The 22,953-nt window shown below is 41.1% G+C and overlaps 1 protein-coding gene and 1 pseudogene across 10 annotated transcripts in view; one reads left to right on the top strand and one right to left on the bottom strand.

The window, feature by feature from the left end:
• Positions 1–21,443, bottom strand: part of EVI5 (ecotropic viral integration site 5) — a 206,483-nt gene extending 185,040 nt beyond the window's left edge. For 2 of the 10 annotated variants that reach the window (XM_073811072.1, XM_073811065.1), the window contains exon 1: positions 20,631–21,089. In XM_073811072.1, coding sequence (XP_073667173.1) covers positions 20,631–20,672 — 42 coding nt within the window. In that variant the 5' untranslated portion in view covers positions 20,673–21,089. Of the gene's footprint in view, positions 1–20,630; positions 21,090–21,174 lie in introns of those variants that run through there. The other 8 variants (XM_073811086.1, XM_073811089.1, XM_073811080.1 and 5 more) reach the window with 6 other exon arrangements.
• On the top strand, positions 14,702–17,631 carry LOC141276843 (small ribosomal subunit protein mS38 pseudogene; annotated as a pseudogene).
• Positions 21,444–22,953: the final 1,510 nt, after the last annotated feature.

The following is a 22,953-nucleotide window of genomic DNA, read 5'->3' as shown; positions in this document are numbered from 1 at the left end:
GTATGTCTTCTTAATGAACTGATCCCTCTATCATTATGTAATTCCCCTCGCTCTTTATCCCTGAAAATATTCCTTGGTCTGAAATCTGCTGTTTGAAATTAATATAGCTATTCCTGCTTTAATTAGTGTTAGCAATGTTGTACCTTTTATATATTTCTCCATCCATTTACTTTTTTTTTTTTTTTTTTTGGCGTTGGGTCTTCGTTGCCAGGCGCGGGCTTTCTCTAGTTGCAGTGAGTGGGGACTACTCTTCGTTGTGGTGCACGGGCTTCTCATTGCGGTGGCTTCTCTTGTTGCGGAGCACGGGCTCTAGGTGCGCAGGCTTCAGTAGCTGTGGCTTGCGGGTTCTAGAGTGCAGGCTCAGTAGTTGTGGTGCACAGACTTAGTTGCTCCACAGCATGTGGGATCTTCCCGGACCAGGGCTCGAACTGTGTCCCCTGCATTGGCAGGCAGATTCTTAACCACTGTGCCACCAGGGAAGCCCACTCCATCCATTTCCTTTTAATCTATGTTTTTTTAATTGAGGTATAGTTGATTTACAATATTATATGAGTACCAGGTATACAACAGTGATTCACAATTTTTAAAGGTTATACTCCACTTAGTTATTATAAAATATTGGCTGTAGTCATCCACTGTGCTGTATAATATATGCCTGTAGCTTATTTACTGTACACATAGTAGTCTGTACCTCTTAATCCCCTATCTATATGTGTCTTTATATTTTAAGGGGATTTCCTGTAGACAACATAGTTGAATCTTGTTTTTTGATCCACTCTACCAGTCTTTGTCTTTTAATTTGTGCATTTAGACCACTGATGTTCAAAGTGACTACTGACATAGTTGGACTAACATCTACCAAATTTGTTACTGTTACCTATTTGTTGCCCTTCCTTGTTCTTTGTTCCTATTTTTGTCTTCCACTCTTTTTCTGCCTTCCATGGTTTTAAGAGATTTTACATGATTCTATTTTCTCTCCTTTCTTATATATTGGTTATACTTTTTCTTTTTTTTACACTTTTCCTAGTGGTTGCCTTAGAGTCTGCAATATACAATTACAGGTAATCCAATTCCACTTTCAAATAACACTACACCACTTCATGGGTAGTGTAAGTACCTTATAGTAACAAAATAATCATATATCCTCCCCCCTGTGCCCTTGTTTCACTGGTGTTATTCATTGAACTTATGCATAGCACACATATATACATAAGTATACATAATGAAATCACAGTTGACATTAATATCTTGAACAAACTTATCTATTAGATCAATGAGAACAAAAACACTAAAGTTTTTATTTTACCATCACTTATTCCTTTTTCCCATTTCCTTACTCTTCCTTACTTTATGTAAGGAAGTAAGGTATGAGTTTCTGACCTATATTACAACCCTTCTCTCTAAAGAATTTATATTAACTTTTCTTGCAAGGCAGGTCTACTGGCAACAAATTCTCTTAATTTTTGTTTGACTGAGAAAGTCTTTATTTCTCCCTCACTTTTGAAGGATAATACTGCAAGGCACAGATTTCTAGGCTGGTGTTTTTTCCTCTTCTCAGCACTTTAAGTATTTCACTCTACTCTCTGCTTGCTCACATGGCTTCTGAGAAGTTGGGTGTAACTCTTATAATTGCTTCTCTATAGGTAAGGTGTTTTTCCCCTCTGGCTTCTTTCAGGATTTTTTTTTTAATCTTTGATTTTCTGTAGTTTGAAAATGGTGTGCTTAGGTGCAGTCTTTTGGGCACTTACTCTGCTTGGTTCTCTCTGAGCTTCCTGGATCTATGATTTGGTATCTGACATTAATTTGGGGCAATTCTCAGTCATTAATATTTCAACTATTTCTTCTGTTCTTTTCTTTCTTCTCCTTCGGGAATTCCCATTACTCATGTATTACACCTTTTGTAGTTGTCCCACAGTTTTTGGATATTCTGTTCTGTTTTTTCAGTCTTTTTTCCTCTTTGCCTTTCAGTTTTGGTGGTTTCTATCTAGCTATTCTTAAGCTCAGAGATTCTTTCCTGAGGCATATCCAGTCTACTAATAAGCCCAACCAAAGGCATTCTTCATTTCTGTTACAATGTTTTTGATCTCTAGCATTTCTTTTTGGTTCTTTCTTAGAATTTCCACCCTCTGCTAACATTGCCCATCTGTTCTTGTCAGCTACCTATTTTATCCATCAGAGCCCTTAGCATCTTAATCATAATTGCTTTAAATTCTTCTTTTGGGGCTTCCCTGGTGGCACAGTGGTTGAGAGTCTGCCTGCCGATGCAAGGGACACGGGGTCGTGCCCCGGTCCAGGAAGATCCCACATGCCGCGGAGCGGCTGGGCCCGTGAGCCATGGCCACTGAGCTTGCGTGTCCGGAGCCTGTGCTCCGCAAGGGAAGAGGCCACAACAGTGAGAGGCCCGCATACCGCAAAAAATAAATAAATAAAATTCTTCTTTTGTCCGATAATTCCAACGTCCCTACCATATCTCTACCTGGTTCTGATGCTTGCACTCTCTCTTCAAACTGTTTTTTGTCTTTGAGTATGTCTTGTAATTTTTTTTTGATAGTTATGATGTACTGTGTAAAGGAACTACTGTAAATAGGCCTTTAATAATGTGGTAGTAAGGTGTGGAGGGCAGGGAAGCATTTTATAGTCCTATGATTAGATCTTAGTCTTTCAGTGAGCCTGTATCTCTAAACTCTGAACTTTACATGTGCTTCTCAGTCATCGGCCTCTCCCATCACTCCACTCCCCTCCTGTGGCACAAAATGGCTATACTAGGCCAGAATTGCTTATTTCCCCCAGGTCAGTTAGGCTCTGATCAAACCCCAGCAGGTGAGGCTCTGGTTAAGTAGTTTCTCCTAAGGGCAGACCTTGTTAAGAACAGAATACTCTGGAGTATTTCAAAATACTTCCTTTTCCTTCCCGCAGCTGGCAGCTGGACGCAAGAGGGGATTTTTCTCTAATATTCATTATGAGAACGTGGCCAAGTTCCTGGAGGCAAAATTCACAGAAGTGTGCGGGCACCCAATGACTGGGTCCCCCTGGAGTTTTTATCTCTCAGACTTGTCCACACTGAGCCTGCAGCAATTCATCAGTAGTTCAGGTTTCCCTTCCCTACCACTGGTTCCCACAGCGGTTTCAACTCACAGGTTTCTCTCCACTAAGTTGTAATTCTCTGTATCTGCCGTCTGTCTTTCCAATTCAGGGGGCGGTGCTTTGTCCTGTGACCTCACCTCCCTGCTGAATCTAAGAACTGTTGATTTTTCAGTTTGTTCAGCTTTTTTACCTGTTGTTAACAGGAAGTGGCAACTTCCATGTTGGACTAGAAACTGGAAGTTGTAACTTTGTTTTAAAAACATGGTTAGGAAGATAATAAGGCAGACCACATGCAGAAGGCTAATGCAGCAAAAAATGAAAAAAACTCAAATTATATATAAATTCTTATTAGAACAAAGATATAAGCAAGAAGAGAATAGAAAAAATACATTAAAATTAAAAACCAAGAAACTCAGTGTTATAGTAGTGAATTTGGGGATGGGAAGAATCCCTTCTTTTAACAATTATCTCCAATTTGGTTATATTAAAAACTGTAAAATTAAGGAATGATACATACATGCAAAAAAAGTGAAAGATGATCAAGAAGAGATAAAGGATAAGAGAAAGAAAAGAATACTATATAGTAAGCCAAAGAAGATAAATATTTTCTGACTTGATTTTGTTTTTATTTATTTATTTATTCATTCATTCATTCATTCATTTATTTATTGGCTGCATTGGGTCTTCGCTGCTGCATGCAGGCTTTCTCTAGTTGTGGCAAGCACGGGCTACTCTTTGTAGCAGTGCACGTGCTTCTCATTGCAGTGGCTTCTCTTGTGGCGGAGCACAGGCTCTAGGCGCGCGGGCTTCAGTAGTTGTGGTTCACGGGCTCTGGAGCGCAGGCTCAGTAGTTGTGGCGCACGGGCTTAGCTGCTCCACACCATGTGGGATCTTCCCAGACAACGGATCGAACCTGTGTCCCCTGCACTGGCAGGAGGATCCTTAACCACTGTGCCACCAGGGAAGTTCCCTGATTTTGTTCTTAAAATAAGTCTTATTTATGGATATTTTCCTTATAAGTGATCCATATTTATGGAAAAAAGGAAAGAAAAAAGAAAATCATGAAGAAAAATGAATCAACCAGAAACACCACTCAATCAGTGCTGGTCTTTTTTTTTTTCAAAAACAATGGAGCATGAACAAGGGAAGCATGAATGAGCAAGACCTCAGCCTCACTTAGAAGTAAAACTGTGAACTAGCCACAAGCCTCTTGCAGGTTCCAAACAGCCTGTCTCCTAATTGGGGTAAAATATATAGAACATAAAAACATGCCATTGTAACAATTTTTAAGTGTACAATTCGTTGGAATTAATTACATTCACAGTGATGTACAACCATCACCACTGTCTATTTCCAAAACATTTTCATCACCCCAAACAGAAACTTTGTATCCATTCCTTTCTCCACAGCCTCAGGTAACCTCTAAACTACTTTCTGATTTTTATGAATTTACCTATTCTAGATTTATAAGTAGAATCATACATACAATATTTATCTTTTCGTGTCATGGCTTATTTCATTCAGCATAATGTTTTCAATGTTCATCCACACTGCACCATGTATCAGAACTTCATTCCTTTTTATGGCTAAATAAGATTCTATTATATACATATACTTCTCACATTCTTCAAGGTGCTAGAAACTCTGAGCCCATGAAAAACTTGGTATATTTAAGGCTGGAAGACAGAAAGGAAAAAAAGAAGGAAGGAAGAACTCTACTCATCTGATGTTTATCCATTCATCTGTTGATGGACATTTTGGGTTGTTTCCAACTTTTGGCTGTGAATAATGCTATGAACACCGGCATACAAATGCCAAATAGACTTTTAATAGTTTGCTCTGGCTGGAAAGCCAGAAAAGGACTATAAAAAAAACAGCAACAGAAGCTGCCAACAGCAATTACCACAATAGAACAGAATATAAGACATTAACTTCATGGGTTTTCCACGCAGCATGTGGGATCTTGGTTCCCCCACCAGGGATCAAACCCGTGCCCCCTGCAGTGGAAGCACAGAGTCTTAACCACCGGACTGCCGGGGAAGTCCCAACTTTATGGTTTTTAAATTATTTATACTTCTGATTTTTCCAAATTTTGGAGTCCTTCATCATGACAGACTTCATATTTCTAATCTGAAAAATATACAAGAAGGAAATAAAAGGGAGAAAGCAACAATGCTTAAGTAACATATTAACAAATCATTACTAAGGTCAGGATTGCAGGTTAGGAGCAATACTGAGAAGGGAGCAGAGTTATAGCCTGAAACAGCATCTTCTTTTTGTTCTGACCAAAGAGAAGGTATTACTTTGCCCTCCTTAATGCCTAGCACAGAACCCAGTGTATTCTAGAAACTCAATAACAAAAGTTGGCTGAAAAAAATAGATGGATAATTCTATAGGTATCTGAGTTCTTCCAACTACATCATGTTTTTTTAACTATTTATACTTAGTCTGAAACAGATTATTAGGAGCATCTCAAGTTTCACAGGAAGTTTTATACGAACCCATAAATTTATGGGGAAATTGGCCAGTAGATGAGTGACAGGAAATTGTATCTCTGGGACCATTATTTAAACTACAACTCTGACTGATTACTCAAGATTACAAGCCCAGAAAACTCACCAACTTACAGCATCATACTTTTTTAGTGGCTATTTGCCTAAGTGTTTGTAATGCCAAATGGGTCCAGAGAGATCTTTTCTTATTTGCTTCCAAAATAAATAGCAAACGTATCAAACTTAGAAGTATACCTAAAATATATGATCAAATTTCAAAATGGTCTATGCCAATATAAATATAAAAAATAATTATCTGTACACACCGTTACTTCAACATTCTTCAAGGTGTTGGAAATTTTGAACCCATAAAAATCTTGGTATACAACTGAATAAACATGTAGAAAGCAAAAAAAAAAAAATTATTTATACTCAACGTTGTCCCAGTAGGATTTAAGCTTGGGGCAAATGTAATATCTATCTTCAATCTTTTAAGCAGGTTATAAGGAAGTGTTATTCCAACTCTGCAAACATGGGAATAAACAACATTATTATATAAATAGCAGTGTCTTGCATGTTTTGAGTATTATCAATAAATATGGAGTGCAGATTTTAAAATACAGTCTATAAATATCCTCAAAGAAGAACTGCAAATTATGTCTTTTACTTTTTTTTTTTTTTCGGTACGCAGGCCTCTCACTGTTGTGGCCTCTCCCGTTGCGGAGCACAGGCTCTGGACGCACAGGCTCAGCGGCCATGGTTCACAGGCCCAGCCACTCCGCGGCATGTGGGATCCTCCTGGACCGGGGCATGAACCCGTGCCGCCTGCCACTCAACCACTCTCAACCACTGCGCCACCAGGGAAGCCCTGTCTTTCACTTTTTAAGTTAACAGTTGTCAGATGGAAGAAGAGAAAGATACAGAGCACTGGCTTCAACAGGAATAGAAAAAACAGCAAACAGGAATTACACTGAAAGGGAAAAAAACAGGAAATAAGGGTAACACTGCTGACAAGTCTTCTTCCTTTAGATGTCTATATAACAAATCTCTCTGAGTTAATTTATTTTCTATAGGCATACAGCATATATTCATCTCTCTCTGATCCTTCCTACCTCTAGAACAAAATTTCAGAAAAGGCAAACTTGCAACTAACACAACATTGTAAATCAACTACACTTTAATTTAAAAAAAAAAAGAAAAGGAAAACTTTGTACACAGTGATATACTATTGCCGCTGCTACCACCATCATCTACTGTAAGTTTTACTATGTACCAGGCACTTCGACAACACTTACATTCATTATCTTATTTAATCCTCACAATAATCCTGAGACAGATTTTACTGAAGTTTATAGAGGTTAAACAACTTGCCCAAGAATCCATTAGCTAATAAACGATGGAACCAGGATACTAAACATTAAGCCCTAAAACAAAAACATCCTGACAAGTATAAATCATTGATAGGAAGGTGAGCTAAAACAGAAGAACACAAAAGTAAAAACACAGAACGTCAGAACATGTCATGACTCTAAGGATTCTGACAGACAGATAGGACCTGCCCAAAACCAATCTGATTACCTATTTAAGCAATTCAATTAACTAAAATAATGAGATGAAAATTATATTTGAAAATGAAGGACTTCCCTGGTGACGCAGTGGTTAAGAATGTACCTGCCAATGCAGGGGACACGAGTTTGATCCCTGGTCCAGGAAGATCCTACATGCCGCAGAGCAACTAAGCCCGTGCGCCACAACTACTGAGCCTGCGCTCTTGAGTCCAAGAGCCACAACTACTGAAGCCCGCACGCCTATAGCCCGTGCTCCACCACAGGAGAAGCCACTGCAATGAGAAACCCACGCACCACAAAGAAGAGTAGCCCCCGCTTGCCGCAACTAAAGAAAGCCCCCATGCAGCAACGAAGACCCAACACAGCCAAAAATAAGTAAATAAACAAATAAATTTATTTAAAGATTTGATAATTTGAGCTGCACCTAAAATTGCTATAGCCAAGGTGTTCAAGTTCATGAATAAGGAGCTAATAAGCCTGTTCCCTGACCTCAACCTTCCACCGTTACAAAGACAAAATTATTTTTAAAAAAAAAAAAAGGCATATCTACCCAATTTTTTTCCCGGCAGCAGCAAGAGTACTAAAATACCTGTTTCCTTAGGTCTTAATCTAGTCCAAAAAAAGCATAAATTCTGAACAAGTACCTCTTAAAATATATCACATATTACGCAAATTTTTTATTTAATATACACAATACATCAAGCACTGTGTCAAGAAGTGTGTTAAGCACCATCACCCCATACCCAGTGTGAAATAAAAATGAACTGCCAGGCTTCCCTGGTGGCGCAGTGGTTGAGAGTCTGCCTGCCAATGCAGGGGACACAGGTTCGTGCCCCAGTCCGGGAAGATCCCACATGCCGCAGAGTGGCTGGGCCCGTGAGCCATGGCCGCTGAGCCTGCGCGTCCAGAGCCTGTGCTCTGCAACGGGAGAGGCCACAACAGTGAGAGGCCCGCGTACCGCAAAAACAAAAACAAAAACAAACAAACAAACAAAATGAACTGCCACAGTTCTGAAAAATCCTAAAATGTCAATAGGAATCTTCAACATAATTCTCCAAATAGGTAAATAATGCACAGATCATGGCAAGGCCTTAAAAACTGTATTTTAAATTGTCATTTTAATTAATTTAATTACACTGATACTGGTGAAAGAAGAGTGATGAAATTAAGAGGTGGAAAATGTATGTTAATTGGAATTGGATAGAAGGACACATGAAAACTCAGGAAATCCTGGCAGAAATATAGTATCAATGAAATAATAATTTTTTGAAAGGTCCTCAGCATCACAGCAAGGTAAAGCAACATGTTCTTTTGACAAGGTGCATAAGGCCTTCACAAGTTATTTAAATTTTTTAAACCTTGTTTCCTTGTCAGGAACTTAAAAAAAGGTTGGAGTGAATGGTACGTCTAATGTTTTCCTGTTGTGACACTGTAGAGTCAAGAGAAAATTGATAAACTCATATAAGCAGATTTTTTATGCAATGATTAGTTTCAATAATAACGGGGGGGGGAGGAGTCCTCAAAACGTTGCACCAGAAAACTAAGGTCTCATTCCCTGAACCTCATATACTCATATACTATGAGGCTACAGGAATAATCAGAAACCAACAAAATGAGAGTACATTAGCAAGACTAAATTAACACAGGTACACAATAACTTTGGACTTTAACAAAATGCCAAAGAAGCATTTAGGACTACAAGAGTTTGTGTGTTTTTTTTTAATCTGATAATATTAAAGAAAACGAAAATGTTATAAACTTAACTACTGCCCATATCCACACCTCTGTAGTCTCACCTGCCACAGGTAAGTGGGTCTTCTGTCTGAAGTCAGAAGACAGGCCTCGTGCTCTGTGAATTATCCTGGAACTCAGGTGGTCTCTCTCTTCTTCCCAGTTTCTGCTCTCAACTTTTAAACAGGCTGCTCTGCCATATTTAGCGCTCTCGCTGGACCTTACATCCCACTAAGTACCCCCTGTCTCACAGTATCGTCCCTCCCCCATAGCTAAGCAACTGGACAGATAGCTTTAGCTTTCATTCTTCCCTTCTTCACCTCCCACTTTTTCACTGCAATGTGGCTTCTACCATACCATTTTACTAAAACCACACTTACAAAGGTCACTCACCAACAGCCCCTTTGTGCTAAATCCAGTAAATGCTTCATAGTCCTTATCTTACTTACAGACCTTTCTGTAACATGTGACCCATACAGTACTTTTCCTGTTATTTATTTTTTATTTTTCTGATTAGCAAATACATGTTAAGAATTGAAATATCACAGAAAAAAATGGAAAAGTTTGAGTACTCTGTAATCCCACTCTCAAAGACAGCCACTGTTAGCTGTACAGTATATATTAAGATTTCTACACATATGGTAATATACAGGTATATGTATTTTTTTTAAGTTCACAAAAATTAGATCATACTTGGGGACTTCCCTGGTGGTCCAGTGGTTAAGACTCCATGCTTCCACTGCAGGGGGCACAGGTTCAATCCCCGATCAGGGAATTAAGACCCCGCATGCCCTGCCTGGTGCAGCCAAAAAAAATCAGATCATACTATACATTTTTGAGAATTTAATTTAATGTACTTTGATCTTCTGTCCTTGTTAGTATTATGTGGTAGACTAATTAACGGCCTCCTAAAGAGCACATCATAAAACACAGAACCTGTGAATGTTACCTTAAATTGTAAAAGGGACTTGGCAGAGGTGATTAAGGGAAGGATTTTGTGATGAGATTATCCTGAACTATCTGGGTTGGGCCCATCGGAAGATGCTATGCAGTTGACTTTGAAAATGGAGGAAGGGATCAAGGAATGCAATGCAAGGAATACAAGGAATGCAACTGGAAAAGGCAAGGAAATAGATTCTACCCCAGGAATCAGCTGGGTCAATACCTTGACTTTAGCCCAGTGAAACATTTGAGACTTCTGGCCTGCATAACTGTAAGAGACTATATTTTTGTTTTAAGCCACTAAGTTTGTACTAATTTGTTACAGCAGCAATAGAAAACTATATAATACTCTGTGTATGTGTGTGTGATACCTTTCCACATTTGTCTGTTTCTCTAGAAGTTATTCCACAAAGTGCAACTATTGGGTCAAATAATAAAAAAAAGTTAACCTCCAGAAAGGCTACACTTATTTTTTACTCACATTAACAACATTCAAGCCCCTCCCTCCTTTTTCGAAGTTCTGTTCTTTCAGTTTGTTAAATCACTTCCCTGGTTTCCCTTCTGTGGTGGCTACTCACTCCTTCTGCTCCTTTGCAGACTTCTCGTCATCAGCTCATTTCTTATATGTCAATGGTCCCCAAAATTCCAATTCCATCCTGGGCCTTCTCCTCACTATACACAGTTATTTAATCTACTTCCTTTTGCTACTTCCTTTTATTACTACTTACAAACATAACAGATTTACTTCTCCCTCTTCCCTCTAAAATCTACTCCTCCACTGTATTCTCTCTGTTAATGACTGACACACCAATATCCAACAGCCTATGGCAGATGCATGGGGATCACCTGACCCCTGCCTTATCCTCACCCCCACATACCACAGGCTCCAGAATCTGTAAGTCTCTCCCTCCCTATCAATTCCTTAGAACAAGAATACATCAATTTTCAATTGTATTACTTAACTGTGTGTGTTCCCTATCTCAAGTCTCATACCCCACTGTACCAGTCTTTCTGAAACTCAATTCTGATTTGTCACTCAAGCAGACCTTTCACAGACTGCTGGTTGCAATGTAACATGATATATTCCCTTGGGAAAACTGTTTGGCAATGTCTTCTAAAGTTCAACATACATCCGCTCTATGAACCAGTAAGTCCACCACTAGTTATTTATCCAAGAGAAACGAAAATGTACGTCTATAAGAAGACTAATAGCTATGTGTTCATAACAGCTTTCATAATAGCCTAATGGGAGAAGTGATAAACAAACTGTGTTATTGTTATACAATGTTATTACTATACACCAGTTAAAAAGAACTACTGAAAGGAGCGTTAACATGGATGAATTTCAAAACATTATGTTGAACAAAAGAAGCCAGCCAGAAAAGAATACACACTAATTCTACTGTTCTATTAGGTGAAGTTCAAGAACATGAAAAATGAATCTGTGGTAAAAGACAGCAGAACAGGAACTGACTAAAGGAACCATGTGGGATTACTGGGGAGGGAGAGATTAACACAGGAGTACACATTGGACAAAATTCATTCAATTGTAGAGTTAAGTTCATTTCACTATACGTAATCTTTACCTCAAAATTTTTTAAAGCAAATATTAAAATTTAAAACTTTTACTTCACTCAGCATTTTTCCATACTAATTATTTAAAAAGCCTCACACTTGTCAGAATGGCCATCACCAAAAAGTCTACAAATAACATGCTGGAGAGGGTGTGGAGAAAAGAGAACACTCCTATACTGTTGGTGGGAATGTAAATTGGTACAGACACTATGGAGAACAGTATGGAGGTTCCTTAAAAAAACTGAAATAGAACTATCATATGAGGGACTTCCGTGGTGGCACAGTGGTTAAGACTCCATGCTCCCTACACAGAGGGCCCAGGTTCCATCCCTGGTCAGGAAACTAAATCCCATATGCATGCCACAAATAAGAGTTTGCATGCCACAACTAAGGAGCTGGCAAGCCACAACTAAGGAGCCAGCGAGCTGCAACTAAGACCCGGCACAACCAAATGAATAAATAAAAATTTAATTTAAAAAAAAGAATTACCATATGATCCAGCAATCCCACTTCTGGGCATATATTCAGACAAGACGAAAACTCTAATTTGAAAAGATACATGCACCCCAATGTTCACAGCAGCACTATTTACAATAACCAAGATATGGAAGCAAACTAAATGTCCATCGACAAATGGATGGATAAAGATGTGGTATACACACATACAAAGGAATATTAGCCATAAAAAAGAATAAAATAACTTGCAGCAACATGGATGGACCTAGAGATAATCATAATAAGTAAAATCAGACAAGGAAAGACAAATATAATATCACTTACATGTGGAATCAAAAAAATGATACAAATGAACTTATTTACAAAACAGAAACAGACTCACAGACATAGAGGAAAGGGGGGGAGTGATAAATAGGAGTTTGGGATTAACAGATACACACTACTGTATATAAAACAGATAAACAATAAAGACCTACTGTAGAGCACAGGGGACTATATTCAATATCTTGTAATAACCTATAAAGAAAAAGAATAGATTCAGTATAACTGAATCACTTCGCTGTACACCTGAAACTGACACACTGAAAATCAATTATACTTCAATTTAAACAAACAAAAAAAAACCCTCAAGATTTAAGACAAATTAATCACTTAATTACCCTGGTCTGCAGTGGTCCCTGGTGGTCCAGTGGTTAGGACTCAGTGCTTTCACTGCCGGAGCCAGGTTCAATCCCTGGTCAGGGAACTTAGATCCCACAAGCTGCACAGCATGGCCAGAAAAAAAAAGAAGTAAAGAAACAAGACTATACCAACTGTGTGTTCTCCTGGTTTATAAATTTTGTGAAAGCAAAGATTTTTGTCTATGTAGTATTGATCACCGTTGTCTTCCCAGTACCTATCATTATGCTTGACACATAGGAGATGCTATATATGTGTTACCTTTGGTGGTTCTTACTGACGTACTGACAATGTTCATAACTTCATTAAATTTCTAGATCATTTACTAACTCAGTTTTCTGATCTCGTGTGTTAAATGCTTGACAACATTTATAACCTTGTTCATCCAGCAGCAGAAAAGAAGCTTCTCCACATTTTCAAAAAAGCAGCCAAGTTGAGTCTTTGTGCTCCTCTCTTACATGTATTTTAAATTAAATGTTTAAAGGCATTACACTTTTCATGAGATTATTCCCTAAGATTCGTTCTCAATTTACTTCAAGGTCTACCTCCTCACCAGCAAATTCTGGCTCAGTCTTCTAAACTATCCTGATTCTGGTATACTTGAAGATATTAAATTTTTCTTCTCTTATGTATCTCATTCAAATATCATATTATACAGTGGTTCATTCAAGTGAAACTTTTAACCAGTATGTTTTTTTCTAATATTTATTTATTTATTTGGCTGCGCCGGGTCTTAGCTGCAGCAGGCAGGATCTTCATTGCCATGTGCGGGATCTTTAGTTGTGGCATGTGGGATCTAGTTTCCTGACCAGGGATCAAACCCAGGCCCCTGCACTGGGAGCATAGAGTCTTAACCTCTGGACTACCAGGGAAGTTCCTATCCAGTATCTGTTAACATTGTTCTAACAAACTTACTAGCATAATTTATGAGAATGCTGGATTCATTTTTAACATAGCAAAAGATCTGTATCAAGCCAAATACAGCAACTAATCATTTGAATACCAATTCAAAGGTACGACAAAATCCCCATCTTCACCTCCCTATCAGTGCTTACACTTTCTTATGAAAAACAAAAAGAGCAATGATCCATAATAAAACCATTCTCCTCCTATCTCTATCAAGGTTCCTTCCAAAAACACAGGAGCTAGCAGTTCCTTAAGGAGAGAGCCCTAATCATGAACCCAAAAGACAATGAATAGCAAAACCAACAATGAAGACCCAGATAATAGCTAGTTTAACCAGCTTTAGGGAACATTTTTCAAAGTACAATTGTGAGCAGTTGGATTAGTACAAAGAACAATTAACAAGCACTAAACCCACATTGTCTGGCCACTTAAACAATAAACTGCCAACAGCACAGGCAGGGAATGCTCTCATGAAGTACAGAGACAGTAATAAACATCTGGGAATGGCAACAAGTAGACACACCAGGCAACTTACAATTATGAGAAATTGGATGACCCTTTCTGAGCAAACATATGAGGCCACAGTCAACAGCTTCTAGCCACAAAACACACATTAATTAACCTACATGTTTCCAATAAGGAAGGACTATCATACCGCCAAAACAGATAGTAATAACTGCCAATGTTATCTTTAATTGATAGCTTGAATTTTATATGCAAACATATAAAACTGTGTGCAGTGATAAGCAGACTTTTATATTTTATGTAACTTGTCCAAAATTAATTTGAAGAGTAACAAAGGGCTAAATAAGGGCATTACAGAAAATAACAAAAAAACCCACTCACTATCTAGCATAAATCTCAAGTGTAAAAGGATACTGTAACACAGATAAGGATGGACACAATATAAAGGTAAAGACATAAAATTTTATAAATTTAGCCTAAGAAAAAACAAATTATATTGAGAATAATATTTTCATTTCATCATGAACTTTATGATAAAAAACTCTTATCTCAAAGAGCATTTGGAAACATACTTAGTGTTTTAAAGAAAAAAGGAGTGCAAAGCATAACAAAGTTATCAGAGGAGCTTAACAGAGAGGCTTTAGTGGGTGGTTCTAATTAATTTACCAGTTTACGTTAACTATAAGATTTCTACAACTTTAGCAATACTTTTCAATTTTTTCTGGAATATAATCTTTTTCTCAAAACAAAAAATACTGGGCAGCAGAATGGTCAGTCTCCCAGCGGTGTCTGGGTAGGGTCAGCATGAGGCCGCGGGCTCCAGGGACAGCGGAGGCGGCTGCTGCCGGCTGGGCTGGGGACCTGGGACTTGAGAGTCCACACCACCCACGCAGTGGGCACCTCGGGGTGAAGCTGAGGCTCACAGGGGCTCCACTGAGCACCTGGGGCCGCCGCCACACACAGACCTTGTTCCTGGTGCGCTTCACTTCCCAGCTGCTCAGGGCTGTTCCCGGGTAGGCTGCAGTGGGTCCTGGCCTGTCTCAGGGGTGCTGGGCAGGCATGCCTGCAGGCCTCGCTACAACACGCAACCAACAGGCCCAAGTGGCGCTGCCTCCCTCCCTGGCAGACGGGTCCATCTGGAGCTTGAGGAGATGCTGCTGTGCAGGAATATACCCATCAGTCCCCTGGAGAGCTGGCTGACCTAGAGAGCTGGCTACCTCCTGCCCAGACTGGACGCTGGGGTCCCAGGGACTGTGTCTCCAGCCCAACTCTGAGTGTCCGCCCAGCCAGGTGGGGGAAGGGGTCGAGCAGTGGAGTAAGGAGGTCTGGGATGCACCCCAGATGCAGTGCAAAAACACACTCAAGATCTGCCAGTACAATATGAATCATCGCAAGTACCGCAAGCTGGTCAAGAGGACCCAGTACCTACTGCGGAAAGTCAAGGAAGGACGCCTGAAACGGCAGCAAATCAAGTTCAAGAGAGACCTGAAGTGCATCTGGTGGAAGGCGGGCCTGAAGGAAACCCCCACAGGCTGGCAGACCCCCAAGATCTACCTGAGGGGCAAATGCATCTCCTATCTCTCTCCCGTACCCCTATTACTGCTGATGACCCGTTGTAATAAGTATTCAGAGAACTCAGCTAAAAACAAAAAACAAAAAACAAAAAAAACAAAAAAAATTCTAAGTATTACCTCCCACCCATGACAGTAGCTGGATTTAAGAATTATTGATTAAAATAACAAAACCACCACGACTTTTTGATAATTCCTGTATGTTACAAATATGCAAGATCTATTATTTGTTCTTTCAATATTAAATGTTTAACGCACATATTGATTTCCAGACCCACTGCAGAGATCCACAGCCCACTCTGTTTCTCCAGTCATTTCTCTCTTTATAGCAGGTTTCCCACTACAGAAAGTATCAAATAGCTCATAAGCTGGCTTATCTTTAAAATCATTTCCAATCCTGAGATTATAAGATTCTGGGACAATGTAAACTTCTCAAAAGAATTTAGAGGTTTCTAGAGAAATTACAGTTTGATCCAACATTTAAGTGCTCTTCCTCCTAACATTCTATGTAGATAACAGTAAAGAAATTTTAACAGCTACAACCCCACAGGGAGGAGAAAACAGTGGTGGGCAGATGGCAGCACATTTTTGTATGATGAATGGAAAGCAGATGAGGGACTTGCACGTTAAGACTGCAGACTGAACCCACACATCTAATTTTGCTCCCTCACGAAACCCTACTAAAACAAGATAAAGAAAATGTTGCTGTTGTTTTGTTCTGTTTTTAGGACACAAACCATAAGCATTGAGAGAATGGAAGAAACAACAGCAACAAAATTTTGGAAGCTGGAAAGATGGATGAGTGATAACTGATTTGGTCAAAGACAAATTATAAGACAGCAGTGCTGACAACTAAGAACAAACCCACTTTGCGCTACAGAATCCTCAAAGGGTTCAGGAACTGCCAGAACACAGAGGGGGAAGGGAGACTAAAGAAAGAAAGGATCAGGTGAAAGCTGTTTGAACAGTTAGAAACCTAGAGCCCATGCCTCTCCCGAGTTGCTGAGTGACCCAACCTCAATGGGGCAGCAGGTTAGAGATTTATTCTCTAAAAAGAGTAAATCACACATGGTGGAGGATGAAGGTATCCTAACATAAAGAGGCAAATTGTATGTCCCTTCATATTAAATGCTCTATGGCTCATTACCCAGCCCTCTTTTCCTGAGTTCCCAGACCACCGGCAACTAGACCTCTGGCCTCCAAGCAGAAAACTGGGATACTCTCTGGGAAATCTGACCAGGCCAAATGGAAAGACAGACACTGGAGAGAGCCTCAAACAGCCCACCCAAACCAATGATTTCAATCCTGACCACACACTGGAATCACCTGGGCAACTTTAGAAAATACTGGTGCTAATCTATGCAGACAGAAATCAGAATAGTGGTTGCCTCTGGGCAAGGAGTGGGGAAGATAGAAGGGATATGAAGGAATTTTCTAGGGGTTTCACAATGCTCTGTACCTTGTGTTCATTACACAGGTGTACACACAGCAAAATCATCAAACTATACACTTAAAATCTATATATTTTACTGTGTGCAATCACACTTAAATTTTTAAAAAGTACTGCTACCTGATGTATTTGGTCCCTCAGTCACAAGCAAACAACCAAGGAGGATTATCAGACCTCTGAAGAGGGCCTCTACTGCTGAGACTATACCAAACAGAAAAAAAGTAACTTGGAGGAAACAAGCTATGCAAGGAAAAAGAAAGCTTAAAGAAACTGCCTTTAACAATCTCAGGTAGGTAAGAGAGATATGGCATCTATGAAACAAGAAAAGAGACTTTTTCTTGTTTCATAGATGCCGTAAGTAACTGAGGAATAAGTAACTGAGTAGAGGATGGGAAGCTAAACCTACAGGCCTGCACAAGGGAATATGGTCAACGGGCTGATGTGCCTCGCTCACAGAGCCCCAAAAGGCTCAGCCCTTGAGAGTCTCGAGGGATATAGTCAGTGGGGAAGAAGTATGGGGCTGAAGAGCAGGTCAGTGGTTTAAAGTCTGGTAAAGTCTGTACATGGACCTCCAGTTTCCCTCCTCCACTATTCACATCCTCTCATAAATTTATTCTCTGGAAACAGTGACTTGGAGAGACTCCAGACTCAAGAAGAGTGGAGCGAGGCTCAAGGCTGAAAGCCAAGGAATAATGCAGAAGTATGCGCGGTAATAGCAGCCCTCACCCACAGCCCAATTCCTCCGTGCAGCTCTCAGGACACCGGGAGCCAGGCACAGTACGTGCCCCACACTTGGATTTAAATGCCCCTTTTGCATGCAGCCAAACTAATTTTCATCACAGCACTTCTCCTAGTGGAGGATAAAGGTCTTCTGAATTTCGACAACTCCTCTTAGACTCTCAACTTCTTAAAGGCAGGGGCAGCATCTTAATCAGCTTCATATCCCCAGAGCCTAACACAGTTACACTCCATGTTAAACACTCTATAAATCTTTAATTGGTCCCAGACACTGGAGATAACATACAAGAGATTTTAAAACCTTGGAAAACTAGAGCATACAAGGTGTAATTTGGACTAGGTCTTGAAGGGACATTAAAGATTTAGGATTTATTGATGAAATGACGTCTGGGATTTGTTTTAAAATAATCCCAGAGCCACTCTCCCCACCCCCCAAAATCAGCTGTATTTCTATATACTGGCCACAAATGTTTTAAAATATCACTTACAATAATATTTAAAAAAACAAATACCTAAGAATAAATAAGAAAAGATGTGGGACTTCCCTGGTGGCACAGTGCTTAAGAATCCACCTGCCAACGCAGGGGACACGGGTTCGAGCCCTGGTCCGGGAAGATCACTCATGCTGCGGAGCAACTAAGCCCGTGCGCCACAACTACTGAGCCTGCGCTCTAGAGCCCATGAGCCACAACTACTGAGCCCGCACGCCTAGAGCCTGTGCTCTGCAACAAGAGAAGCCACCTCAATGAGAAGACTGCACACCGCAACGTAGAGTAGCCCCTGCTCACGGCAACTAGTGAAAGCCCATGTGCAGCAATGAAGACCCAACACAGCCAAAAATAAATAAATAATTTTAAAAAAAGATGTGGAAGACTTTTATACAGAAAACTACAAAATATTAGAGAAATTTTAAAAGACATAAATAAGTGGAGAAATATACCATGTTCATAAACTGGAAAACTCAATATTGTTAAGATGTCAATTCTCTATTTCCAAAATTTGTAGCAATGGACAACATTCTGAAATTTATGTGGAAACTCTAAGAACCAAGAACTTCCCAGACAATCTTAAAGAACAAAATAGGAACAACCATCGGGACTTCCCTGGTGGTCCAGTGGTTAAGAATCCACCTTCCGATGCAGGGGATGCGGGTTCGATCCCTGATGGGGGAACTAAGATCCCACATGGCCACAGGGCAACTAAACCCACGCGCCGCACCTAGAGAGAAGCCCACAGCGAGGAGCCCGCGTGAGGAAACTAACACCCAGCATAGCCAAAAAAAAATATATATATATATATACGAACAACAGATATCAGAGCTTATTATAAAGTTACATCAGCTGATAGTGATATTGGTGCAAGGATAACAAATAGACCAATGAAACAGAATATTGTCCAGAAACAGATCCACACTTATACAGTCACCTGATTTATGAAAAAGTGTCACACAGTGCAGAAGGGCAACGATGGTATATTCAGTAAATGGTGCTGGGTCAAATAGATACCCATATGGTATAAAGTGAAGCTGGACCCCTACAATCCATCTGGAATTTACTGTAAATCGTACATCTTAAATACGAAAAGTAAAACAAAATAAAACTTCTGTACAGTAACATGGGGAAATATCTCCATATTCTTAGGCTAGGCAAAGATTTCTTAAATAGGGCACAAAAAGCAGTAATCATAAAGGGAAGGATTAAGTATATTTCATTAAAATTAACAATTTCCGGGCTTCCCTGGTGGCGCAGTGGTTGAGAGTCCGCCTGCCGATGCAGGGGCATGGGTTCGTGCCCCGGTAGGGGAAGATCCCACGTGCTGCGGAGCGGCTGGGCCCGTGAGCCATGGCCGCTGAGCCTGCGCCTCTGGAGCCTGTGCTCCGCAACGGGAGAGGCCACAACAGTGAGAGGCCCACGTACCGCAAAAGAAAAAGAAAAAAAATAACAATTTCCATTCATCAAAAAAAGGCCATTAAAAGAGTGAAAAGGCAACATACAGAGTGGAAAAAGATTAAGTCCAGAAAGGACTCATGGAAGACAGATGTGTATACACACACACACACACACAGAACTCATATCCAGAATAAAGAATTACAGACCAATTAAAAAAATAATAGTGAGACTTAACAGGCACTTCACAAAAGACGACATATAAATGGCCAACAAAAGATACCCAACCACAATCATCAGAAAAATGTAAATAAGACCACACATATATTACTACACTTTTACCAAAATAGCAAAAATTTTTAAAACTGACAAGCATTAGCAAGGATATGAGGTAAATGGAATACCATTCCCTGATAATTCGTAGAACACTGGGAAAATGTTCAACTGTATCTAATGCTAAAGTTTTATCATTTACATACCTCATAAACCAAGAGTTCCACTCCTAGACATAAACCTCAACCTAGCAATGTTCTGTTTCTTGATCTGTGATAGTATACTTAGTAAAAATTCTTTACCTGCATACTCAAGATTGTGCACTTTTTAAAATATATTATACTACAATAAGTTTTCTAAGATTTCTTTGACACAAATTTCTCAGAGACATTAACACTAGCATTTTAGAATAGAAAAGGAGCTTCTGGTAAACAGCCGAAAGTTTATTAATAAAATTTTTTTAAAAAACAAAACAAAAAAAGCTGCTAACACATTTCAACCCAGAACAAAGGTAAAAACTATGAACAGATAACTTTTCTTGATCTTCACGAAGCACCGGATTTCTTTCAGCAATAAAAGGAGTCTGTTATTCTACACTGTAACCCAAAGAAATCTTTGCAAGGAAATGCTACTTTTTGAAATCACCTCTAACAACAACAGATAGGAAAGTGAAGAAACCATTCCAAAAGTTTTGGTTAACTCTTCGGTGAGAGAATGCCAGCTGAGTTGATTTGTGTAGCCCAAAAGACAAAAATGAAGCCACAAAGAAATCACAGCAACTCTAAAGCAAACACCAACACCACAATCCAACCTACCGGAAATGCTGTGGTTAATTTGAGGCTTGCCCCGCTAGTCATAAGGTGATTCAGTGATGGCTACAAACGCTCCCCAAGTGCATCCTTGGGCGTCATCTAGCACACCTGGCTCGCCCATCACCTGCCTGGAGACACGGCTTTGCGCAGAATCCCAGAGGCCAAATAAAGACGCCAACTTTGCAAGAGGTGCGGACGGTCTCGCCCCATCAGGTCACCCAGAAGGAACAGACTCCTGGCCTCGAGGGCGGGGGTGAAGAGTCAGTATTCCCCCACAGAATTTACGAGGAAGCGCTCCCGAAGCTGCCTAGTCCCTCCACCTCCCCGGGACTCCACTGGAAGTCCCGCGGAAGAGTTTCTTCCCCAGCGCCCACGGCAGGAGGGTCGCAGCGACCACAGGGAACTTAGGCCCCGGGGGCCTGGGCGCGCCCGCCCCGCTCGCGCCGCAAGTTTGGTTGGCGGCCTCCACTCGCCGCGCCTCGGCCCGGCTGTGCGCCCCGCGGAACCCGGGCTCGCGGCCCGCCCGGCCTGGCGCGGCGCCCCTCACCTTGGAAACGCTGGGTGGACTCCGCCGTAAACATTAACTTCCCATCCAGCCGGCAGCCGCGCCGCCGCGTCTCAGCGCCTCGGCCTCTCTCCCGGCTCCGCCGTCTGCCGTCCGCGCCCCCTCTTGAGCGCCGCGCTCACTCAGGAGCTCGGGGCCGCCTCAGACGCTGACCCACTCCCCCCGCACCGCCGCGGTTTCAACTACCACCCAACCCCTACTGTGCTCGCTGCCGGCTCCTCCCGGGTCCGGCCCGGCCGCGTCAGGAAGGCTCAAGGCGCAGGCGCGGCAGGGCCTTAAAGAGACCGGGCCGCCCTAGCGCTTAATGGGTTCGAGCAGGTTAGGGGACGGGCGGGCCGGCTGAGAAAGCAAGCCGAAGGGATTGGACCGTGGGGAACGGGGGCGGGGAACTCCCGCTTGTTCCTCCGCCTCTCTTTCAAAGTTCCAGCGGTCGGACCCACAAATTGCTGACTTCCCCAGTCTCTGGAACCGCCCCTTGCCTGTAAGAGCTGCACCAGACACTACCCCCGCCCCGAAGCGACCCCGCGCTTAAGGCTGCGGGCCTCGCATTGCTGCACTGCTTATGCGCATGTCGCCAGGTCGCGGCCACGGGATGCAGACGCGCAACCTTCGAAAGGCCGTCCGTGCTTCCCCGAGAGGTGACCTGGTCACTCCCAAAAACAATAATTAACGTGTAAATGGCACTTGTGATTGCAAATCACTCTACCATCAGTCGTCTCGACACATTGGATTTATGCGGAGTCCGGCAGGGACATGGGCACAAATATGTGAGGTCCAGCCGGGCAGTCATCCAATATCAACGAAGAAATTCTTAGAAGGAAAGTACTTAAGAACAGAAACAACCTACTAATTCCGGTCTAATCCCAGGAAAAACAGGCAAAAAATAACAATAATAATAACAAAGGCAATGTAAATTACTTTCATTATACATTTAGAAGTGACAAAATGATAGTAATTAGCACCAAAAAAATTGCCTAGAAATTAGATAGTCCTGGTTATTACCTAATTTAAATTTATAATCTCCAGAAGGGGTTCCACTGTAATAAGTATTTCAGAAAAAGAAAAATCCTCTATTTTTTTAAAAAACAAGATTAAGAAATACCAGAAAATAGGAAGTAGAGCCATGCTCTCCACCCAGCTAAAAACTTGAAATTGCATCTGAGGCAAAATTTTGCATAACTTCAGATTATGCCATTATTTAAAGTAATTTCAACTAACAGTTTCATTGCAACTGAATCCATCTTGTATAGGAAGCTAAGAGACATTTTGTTAATCTACCTTTCCTTCCTATATTCCATCTATCAGCAAATTCTATAGATTTTACGTCCCAAAATTTCCTTGAATCTGTCCTCTACCATCTCCTGCATCACCACCCTAGTCCAAACTCCCTTTGTCTGGGAGGGCCAGGGGCCTGGGAGGGCTACAAATTTAGTCTCTAATTGGTTTACCCTCATGTCCTCTAGCCCCTCTCTAATCTCTTCTCCACACAAATGGCTGTGTGATCTTTTATCTTCTCAGCATGTACCACTTCAATGGCCTCCCACTTCCTTAGACAAAACCTCTTAACTAACCTGCATGGTCTGGTGGCCTGCCCACCTCTCCACCTCTTCTCACTGCTCAGACCACATTCCATCCTTTCTCTGTTCCAGCCAGACTGGCCTCTTCCAATTCCTCAGTTTTCTCCCTCCACAGACCTGCATATGCTTTGCTTTGTGCCTGGAAGGCTCTTCCAATCCTCATCCTTCTAACCACACCTCTAGT

This window comes from Tursiops truncatus, chromosome 1 (genome assembly GCF_011762595.2).
Source record: "Tursiops truncatus isolate mTurTru1 chromosome 1, mTurTru1.mat.Y, whole genome shotgun sequence".
Classification (NCBI taxonomy): domain Eukaryota; kingdom Metazoa; phylum Chordata; class Mammalia; order Artiodactyla; family Delphinidae; genus Tursiops; species Tursiops truncatus.
The sequence above is the reverse complement of the archived record's forward strand: the minus strand, read 5'-3'. Positions and strand labels throughout refer to the sequence as shown.